Raw genomic sequence first — 9,073 nt, 5'->3', positions numbered from 1 at the left:
CACCCCCCATCCTCCCCCATCCCTGTCCTTACCCTCATCCTCACCCCACCCCCACCCCGTCCTCACCCCCACCCCCCGGCATAGCTCTCCGTGGATGGGGCTAGATGCTCTGCTCTTGCTGTGTATCTGGCTGACACTGAGGCTCAGACTCCAGCAGTCTGCATTTCTGTCTTCTGGGGAGGCTTGTGGGCGAGGGCATAAGGCCCCACTGGGCTGCCCCAGAGCAGGAAGGGACTTCCTTGGGTTCAGGGTGGGTGTCGGGGCCCCAGCCCACAGGGTGCTGAGTGAGGGCAGCGAGGGGCCCACCCTCAAGCTGGAACCATTACTTCTGCTGGACTGGGCCAAGATTTTCCTGCCCCCACGGTCTTGAGTCCTTTTTCAAGGGTTGGGGAGAGCCGAGGAGTGGATCGGATGGGGGGGTGGGTAGGGTATGGCCTGGAATTCAGACTCGGAGTCGCTGAGGGGAATGGGGGATGGGATGCTCAAAGCCCACACTCTCTCCGAGGGTTCTTATCTACGGGGAAGGGCGGGGGAACCTGCCCGAGCAGGATCATGTGACCAAGGTAATTGAGGGCTTTGTGTCCCTCTGTTGCCTTGGTAACAGGAATATAAACCAAGATGCCGTCTGTGGGGGACTGGAACTGTGGGCCTCTGGAGAGAGGAGCGGACGGTTGGCCCAGAGCAGCGGAGGGGGTTGCTGAGGGGCTGGGCAGGCCGGAGTAGGGGCGCAGGCTGCCCCGGAGGATTCTGTGCGCCCGCTCTGGCTGCCTAACCCTTCCTGGCCGGGGCCGGCTACCGTGACGCCAGGCAGAGGCTGTGTTCCCCGAACCCGGAGCAGAGGAGGGCTGCCCCTCAGCCTGGGCGATGGAGGGGCCCTGCAGTCCTGCTGCGGGCCAGGGGCCAGAGGCTTGTGAGCAGGGCCAGGGGCCAGAGGCCTGCGAGCAGGGCCAGGGGCCAGACGCCTTCGAGCAGGGCCAAGAAGGTAGGGGATGGGGGAGCCAGGGGGTCCCTCAGGAAGGGGGTGGCCATGGGGGCAGTTCTTGGAGGCGGGTGGTAGGCCTCAGGTGGCCGGAGGGACCTCAGAGGCAGGTTTGTGTGAGTGTGTCTGGGGGTCATGGCTCCAAGAAGCGCCCCATGGCCCTGGAGGTGCAGGCAGAGCCCTGACCTTGCTCTGCCCTGTGCCCGCCTCCCCGCTGCCTTCCCCAGGCCCCCTGCGCTCCATGGTGGAGGACCTGCAGTCGGAGGAATCCGATGAAGACGACTCTTCGTCAGGCGAGGAGGCCTCTGGGAAGACCAATGCTGGGAGGGACTCCAGGTGCCTGTGCCCTCGGGGAGCGTGCGGGGCGGGTGTGGGGACGAGGCAGGCCAGGTGAGTGTGTCCGCAGGGCACCCCACCCGAGGCCTCTGGGCTCTGCGTGCTCTCTCGGCTTCACGAGGCTGAGGCTCCTGAGGTGCCTGCTGCGGGGGGTGGGGGGGAGGGAAGTCGGGCCACCATCTGAGAGGGGAGTGGGGCAGCGCCGGGAAGCCCGATGGCTGGTGCCGGGTGTACGGGGGAGGCTGCATCCTCTTCCTTCGGGCCAGGGGGCCGCTCCCCGCTCCCCCCTCCCCCCCTCCGCACGCGCGTGGCACGGGGCGAGGATAGCCTGGAAACTGTCCTGGGACCTGCAGAACCCCCGCGTGGGGTGGTCTAGGGAGGGTGACATCTGTCCTCTCCTCAGAGCAGGGTGAGCCGCGGCTTCTCCTTAGAGCACCCCAGACCCTGGGAGCGGCCCCCTCGGGGATGGCTGCGTGTCCTTAGCCTGCAGCCCAGAGCAAATGGCCTCGGTGCTAGGCCTGCAGAACGGGCAGACCCAGGAGTCAGTGGCCCTGTCTTGATACAGTCCTTCCTGCCTGTGAGGCCAAGACCTCGCAGCCTCAGCAGCTCATTAAGATGGGCCGGGCATTGGGTCTGCACCCAGCAGGCTTAGGGACGCCCAACAGGGGGGCTGCAGTGGGGCTGCGTCAGTCGTGCTAGGTAAGCCCGCCATCCCGAGGGCTGTGTCTGAGAGAGTCCTTAACGGGTTTTGTGTTCGCCAGCACCCTCCGGGCAAGGGAAGCTGGGGCGCGGGCCGGAGAGGGGGACAGGGCTGACCGCCTGGCGAGGCGCCGGCAGTGCTCAGCGCTGGGAGCGGAGAGCTCCACCACGGGTCAGCCCCTTCCTGAGGGGCTCCCAGCACAGCACGGGGACCAGATGTGCACAAGGGCCTTCTTGTCCTGTTCCAGGGGCTTCCTGGGGGTCCAGGGAAGGGGTCACAGTGGCACCATGGCTGCTCGAGATGAGCTGATAGAGCCCCAGTTTGTCCCCTCCGCTTTCTGAGGAGCTGTTCCCTGGCGGGCCCACAGGTGTGGGGGATGCGCGGGTACACAGGCCACTGGGGCCACCCCTGGGCCTGGCTGCTGCCCTAGTGCTGCCCGGACAACGAGGAGACCTCTTGCCTGCCTGTCCTTCCTCCCCCACCCCCGGTGGAGCGAGCGGGCTCTGGGCCCCCACCCCCACCCCAGGACAGCAGGCGCTCCTTGTGGGAGAAGCCCCTCTGAGAACAGGACAGCCGTGACCTCGGACCAGTGAGGCCAGAGCGCCCAGGGTGGGGGTATGGCCGAGTGTGTCCCGGTGCTTCCAGCGCCGTGTTCCGTGGGGAGGCGTGTTTCAGGAGGAGGAAGCGGCAGGCAGATGTGCCGTGTGGCAGGTGTGTTGGGAAGGGCTGGGGGACTCCTCCTGACTAGGCCAAGCCCTGGGTGTCCTGAGGGACTGGGGGGCCCAGATGGAAGAGTTCCCTCCACCCCTGCTCGCTGTGCTCCGAGAGCGTCCGGAGAACGCTAAAGGCGACGGGCCAGCTGTGGGTTCATGTGTGCTGGCAATTCTGAACCCCAAGCCATCAGGCCCTTCCCCTGAGCCGTCCTGAACACTCCTTCCTGGGCCCCCGCCGGAAGCCTGCTGCCAGAGTGAGTTAGCCCAGGGGCGAGCTGAGGTTTCGCCCTGGGCGCCAGCAGCAGAGCTGAGCTCAGGAGTGAGGCCAGCAGACCGACCCAGGGCTGTGTTCCGGCGCAGGAGCCCACGTGGCCCCTCAGAGTGCCAGCACGCTGCTCGGGGGCTCTGTGGCCAGTGGAGCCAGTCTCCTGGGGTCTAGGGGCACTCAGGTCCCCAGAGCAGCAGGTGGGGGGGCCTGACAGGGTGCTGTGTCCTGTGTTCAGGTTGAGCTTCAGTGACAGTGAAAGTGACAACAGTGCTGACTCCTGCCTGCCCAGCCGGGAGCCCCCTCCCTCCAAGAAGCCACCCCCGCCCAACAGCAAGGTAAGCTGGGGGGTGCCCAGGTGGCCCCCACTCAGAGGAAGAGGAGAAGGTGGCCTCCTGGGCAGCCAGGTCTCCGCTTCAGCCCTCGTGTCCTGGAGGCAGGGCCGAGGGATGTGGACTGTAGTCTCCAAGGACTCGAGGCTGAGGGCGGGGGCCGAGGGAGGCTTGGTTCCCCCCAGAGCCGAGGGTTCTATCTTTTCCCCAGGGTAGGCTGCCTTTAGACTCAGGGTCAGAGGAAGGAGGCCAGAAGCTGGGCCCCAGGGCTCCAGGCAGGCTCTGGAGGGTCTGGGGGAAGGGGTGAGGGCGAGAGCTCAGAGCAGGTCTGGGTTTGCCCTGCAGGCGTCAGGCAGGAGGAGCCCAGAGTCCTGCAGCAAGCCCGAGAAGATCCTCAAGAGGGGCACCTACGACAAGGTGGAGGACTCGGGCAGGGTGGGCGGCAGGAGGGGAGCGCAGGGCCTCAGAGCTGGGCGGGGAGGGGGGGTTCCTCTGAGCTTGGGCCCTGTCCCCGCCTTTCCCAGGCCTGCATGAGGCCTTCCCTTCTCCCGTGCCAGAGATGGTGGGCCGGTGGGCCGGCGGGCAGGCGGGTGGGGCTGGGGCCACGGCCTAAGCGCCTCTCTCCACCCCCAGGCCTACACAGATGAGCTGGTGGAGCTGCACCGGAGGCTGATGGCCCTGAGGGAGCGCAATGTGCTGCAGCAGGTGCGGGCGCCTGGGGCCCCAGGCCCCTTATCTCGGAGGAGGCGTGCTGCATGCAGCATGCGTTCCCAGGGAGCCCTGCCCTCCTCCCCCTCCCCCTACCCCTCCCCCTCTTCCCTTCCCTCCAAGCCTGACAGGGGGCGGGGCGAGGGCCCCCCACACCAGCCTCCTGCTCTCTGAAGCCTCCTGCCCTGCCGCCATCTTCCAGATCGTAAACCTGATTGAGGAGACGGGCCACTTCAACGTCACCAACACCACCTTCGACTTTGATCTCTTCTCCTTGGACGAGACTACCGTGCGTAAGCTGCAGAGCTACCTGGAGGCTGTGGCCACATGACCCTGGGCCGGGTGCCGGGCCCTCTTCACCGGGGCCCCGGGAGGCCACGTCCAGGCCCCGCCTTCCGTCTCCTCTCTCGACTCACCCACCCGCAGCACTGCCTTAGTGACCGCCCTGCCCTCGGCCCGCACGGCCAGCTGCACTTTCCTCGTCGGCTCCCGGCCCACCCTCCCCACCACCGGATCGGGGGCCCTGACGCTGAGGGGGGGCCGGCCAGCGCCACTGCTCCCCAACACTCAGGGGCCGTCCCCCGGGCCCCCCTTGGGAAGCAGCTCGTGTTGAAGGCAGCACCAGGCCTCACTTCAGAAGGGGAGGGCACGTGGCCGGCAGTGGGGGCCTCGCTCCACCGCAGGGCACGTGGCATGGATTCACTGCCCTGGCCTCTCAGAGCCGCCAGGGCACTGCCTCCAGCCTCCCCAGTGGTTCCCACACGCCCGCCGCGCGCCAGGGCCGATGCAGCCCCCCCGCGGGCTCTCACTGTGCTGGGACTCTGTCTGTACAGTTCTCTCTCGAGTGTGTGTGTGTGCACTATAGGCCAGACGGCTTCCGGGTGTGCGTTTCCGTGGCAGCAGTGCACGTGGGGGGGGGGGAGTAAGGTGGGACTTGTAGGTTAAGATGCCCCCCTGGTCTTGTCGATGGGCTGGAGGCCCAGCTGGAGCACCGCCGGCGTCTCCAGGCGAGGGGAGGACTCGCCCCTCCGGGGCTCCAAGGATGTCTCGTGCTCCCGTGGCCCAGAGGGTCCCGCCGAGGGCCAGCGAACACTACGACGGACGGGGCGGCGGCTCCTCGGGCACCCAGGGGCGCCCGTGCACTCGGCGCCTGGTCAGACGGCGGCCGCCTCCAGGAGCAGACCTCCTGGCCTCCAGCAGCCACAGGCCATGTCGAGCACCGCCCCCACGGCTCGTCGTCTTCCTTCTTCAGTAGGATCCTCTTCCTCCTTTCTGTCGTTGGAGTCTTCGAACTTTGAAAAACATGAGCTTTTGCCAAATAAGACGGGATAGTTTGTGGAGTGTTTTGAGGAGCGTCAGGACTCAGAGCCAGCCCCTCGAGCCAGGCCCCGCCAGCAGCAGGCCCTCCCGGGCACCCCTGTGTCTGGCCGGACCCGGCCCTCCCACCCCTTCGAGTCCACGCCAGACCAGAGACCCGGCCCCGCGCATGCCTGAGACTCTTCGAGGGCCCAGCGGGCCCCTCCCTCTCCGCCAGAGCGCCCTCGTGGGGGCGCTTCTGGGGGCTGGGGTCCTGTCTGCTCAGCCTCTCTGCCCCCCCGTGCCCCGCCCTGACTTTTGCCCTGAACGAGATGTAGGGGAGAGGACTGGGGCCCTGAAACGGGCTCACCTTCCCTCCCCAGCCCAGCGTCAGAGGGGTCGGAGCTCCCCTCCCCGTGGTTCCCGACTGGCGTGTGTCTCCGACTCCGTCTGTCAGGCAGACCCTGAACACTCCCTGGGGAGACCTGCCTCCAAGGCTCCCCCGGTCTCAGCCTCCCTGGTGAAACCCCAGGACTCCCGGGAAGGCCCGAGAGCTTCCAGAGGAAACCGCCGTGCCTCCTCGCCATCTGCTCTGATTCTCTCCTGACCCCACTGCCTTGAGGTATTAGGGAGAGGGCAGGCCTGTGTGGCAGGCCCCGTGCTGTCACCGCCCCCTTCCTCAGGCAGGCCGACAATACTCCAAAGTGGGGCACCTTTCTTCTCTGGAAACTCTAAGACATTGGACAGAAGGAACTAGCCTGTCATTGGCTACGAGAAAGGCAGCAGCTGCCCGGCCCTCTGCACAGAGGCCGCTGGGGCCATGGCCGGGAGCCTGAGCCCCAGGGCGCCGGGCTTTTCTCCTTTGGGAGCAGCTCCTGGGAAGGGCCATAGGCCCTCCCGAGCTCCACACCGAACTCGGGCAGCGTTCTGGTCTTGAGCCAGGCTGTCCCCAGGAAGCAGCTGGAGGAAGGCCAGGCTCTGGCCTGCCCTCAGTAGCAGCAGCGTCTGGGCCCCCCTGCTGTTTCTGGGGCCTCCGGAAGCACCAACCCGTTTCTCAGTTACCTCCTCTGGCCAGAGGGCCCCAGCGCTGTTCCCCAGAGCTGCTCTGGGCCCAGTGCTGGCCCCATGATCACCTGAAGGACGCGCCAGGCAACCAGGGCCTTGACCGCAGCCTTCCCAGCGGCCCCCTCCCCGGCCCGCCCCCGGCTGCCCGGCAGCTGGGCCCACAAGGGCTCTGGGGACTTCCATAGGAAGGGGTAGCACTTCGTGATTGCCGCGTGTTTAGTGTTAAGCCCCCTGCCCCCAGTGCAGATCTCTGTGTTTTGCTATCTCCTGAACAAAATGTAAACCGACACCTGAAAGCAAAAGGTATCGAATACCTTTCTTACCCACAAGGGTTCTTACAAAGAATGTGTCTCACTAGGAATTAGGGCACTCATCAGCCTGAGACCAACTCCTGGGTAAAAGGAATAAAGGAGAATCGTGTTTGTAATAAGTTACAGGATTGTTTCTGTCCTGAATTTTAAACTTTTTGTTAAATTGTGAAATTATGGAGGAGTTTTATAGAAAAAAAAAAGTGAAATAAAGTCAGACGGGAAAGCAGACTTATATGTAGAGCCTTGTGCGTCTACTTTGCTCCCCTGGCACAGGCGGGAAGAGGAGAGGGCTGGCGGCAAGCCTGGGCGCGGGAGCGGGCAGGGGAGGTGGTGTGGGAGCACGGCTGGCATCCTGGAGGGAGAGGCGGCACTACTGGAAATTCAAGAGGGGAGTGACGGTGGGAAACGTCTCCTGTCGGCTTTTGACGGTGTGCTTCCTTGGGAGCAGGTGACAAGGTTGGAGTTGAAAGGCAAGCCCGACCTCACAGGACGGCAGGATGGGTGGACGGGTCGGTGATAGATGGCGAGATAGGAAGAAAATGTGGGGTAAGGGGCGCCTGGGTGGCTCAGTCGGTTAAGCGTCCGGCTTCGGCTCAGGTCGTGATCTCTCATGGTTCGTGGGTTCAAGCCCTGTGTCGGGCTCTGTGCTGACAGCTCAGAGCCTGGAGCCTGCTTTGGATTCTGTGTGTCCTTTTCTCTCTGATCCTCTCCTGCTCGTGCTCTCTGTTTTTCAAAAATAAATTAAAAAACATAAAAAAAAAAAGAAAATGTGGGCAAAGGCCACCTCTGCTGAGAGCCGGGGTGCCTATCTGCTGGTGTGTCGGTGGTAGGCTTTGCTCTGGACCCCGTGTGGCGGAGTTGAGGGAGCCCCGAGCTCTTGCAGGCCCCACGTCAGTGGCCCCGCCCACTCTGCGACAGTTCCACTCCTGGTACCCGGCCACCCCGCTCACGGCAGGTGCAAGGGAGACGGCTGGCCACCCGGGGATCCTCATGAGCCATAGCCAAAATTTCTACTTCCAGCGTCAGGGCCATGGCCCCCCTGCCCTGTCCTTCCTGTCGGAGAAAGAGTCTGCAAGTCTTCTGTGACAGCTTCCGCCTGGAGCTCCCGAAGCAGGATCTGCAGTGGCTCCCACGGCTCCCAGCCCCCCAGGACACAGTGAAGGACGACTCGGGGGCGGGCGTGCTGCAGGCCAGGCGCCGTACCAAGAAACACTCGCTGACCGGTCACAAGCGCCGGCCGGCGAGGGTGCTGCCGTCGAGTCCCGCGGGCAGATGAGGCCGCCGCGCAGAGGCCGCCTCCCTGTGGGACGGCACGGGCGCACGTCTGACACTCAGGCCCAGGCGCGTGCTCCTGCGGGTGCGGGCATGTGTCTACACCTCCTTCCCCTGGGCCCCTCCGGGTCCACGGCCCTTCCGCCTGCGGAATTCTCATTAGCACCAGTGAACTTTCTCGGCTTCTGTTGGTGCAAAAAAGACCTCTGTTTTGTCCCTAGTTCGTAAAGGTGTTTCCTCTAAGTGCAGTTGTGGGTGGGCAGGGGTGTGGGTGTCTGCTGCCTGCCGTGTCGAGAAGCCAGCACTTTGGTCTCTTGTGCCTTTGAGTCTGGTCTCTGGTGCCCTTAAAGTTTTTTGTTTTTTAGCTGAAAACAGTTTCTGTACATTTTGGTGGGTTTTTTAAAATTTGTTTATTTTGAGAGAGACCGCGGGGGAGGGGCAGAGAGAGAGAGAGAGAGAGAGAGAGAGAGAAGCCCAAGTCAGCACAGAGCCTGACCTAGGGCTCAAACTCAAACCCCGAGATCATGACCTGCACCAAAACCCAGAGCCGGACGCTCAACCGACTGAGCCCCCCAGGCGCCCTGTGATGTTTCTTGCATCTATCAGTATGCCGTCTCTGTCCCTTTTAAATGCTCTTGCCTTGGATATTTTCAGATCCTACATTTTAAATTTATATCTTCGGGACACAAACCCAAGACCAGTCCGAAGGCTCCAAGGGCAGGTGCACAGTGAGCGGCGACCCTCATTCCTGTCTTTTCCGCGTCCACTTTCTTACGTGTCCCTTTAGAGCCATCCTCCGCTCGCCTCCGCTCGCGACCAGGACAGAGCTCCTGCGCCGGCACGCTTTCCCCCAGGGTATCTGAGCACTCCCTCATTTGGACGGTCTCCCCTGGTGCCCTGCTGTGACAGCACATGGCCACCCCGTGCACGGGTGCCCCCGGGTCTCCAGCCTCCCCGGCACCTGCCTCGCCCACCCCCACCTTCTGCCCGCGTGCGTGGGCGTCCACCAGCCTCTGTGTCTGCGAGTCATTTCTGGGAGCTCCTCGTGGAGCCCGGCACCAGCCTTGGCAGAGTGTTCTGTCACCTGGGTGCCTGC

General features: G+C 64.3%; 1 protein-coding gene across 1 annotated transcript in view; it reads left to right on the top strand.

Moving 5' to 3' along the window:
* MLLT1 (MLLT1 super elongation complex subunit) overlaps positions 1 to 6,937 on the top strand; it is a 55,813-nt gene extending 48,876 nt beyond the window's left edge. The window contains exons 8-12 of the mRNA XM_029916470.1: positions 1,207 to 1,315; positions 3,232 to 3,331; positions 3,671 to 3,742; positions 3,959 to 4,030; positions 4,236 to 6,937. Of these exons, the coding sequence (XP_029772330.1) occupies positions 1,207 to 1,315; positions 3,232 to 3,331; positions 3,671 to 3,742; positions 3,959 to 4,030; positions 4,236 to 4,364 (482 nt within the window). The 3' untranslated portion in view covers positions 4,365 to 6,937. The remainder of the gene's footprint in view (positions 1 to 1,206; positions 1,316 to 3,231; positions 3,332 to 3,670; positions 3,743 to 3,958; positions 4,031 to 4,235) is intronic.
* Positions 6,938 to 9,073: the final 2,136 nt, after the last annotated feature.

Source organism: Suricata suricatta, chromosome 12 (assembly GCF_006229205.1).
Source record: "Suricata suricatta isolate VVHF042 chromosome 12, meerkat_22Aug2017_6uvM2_HiC, whole genome shotgun sequence".
Lineage (NCBI taxonomy): Eukaryota > Metazoa > Chordata > Mammalia > Carnivora > Herpestidae > Suricata > Suricata suricatta.
Note: the sequence above shows the minus strand (reverse complement) of the source record. Positions and strands in the feature narration are given on the sequence as shown.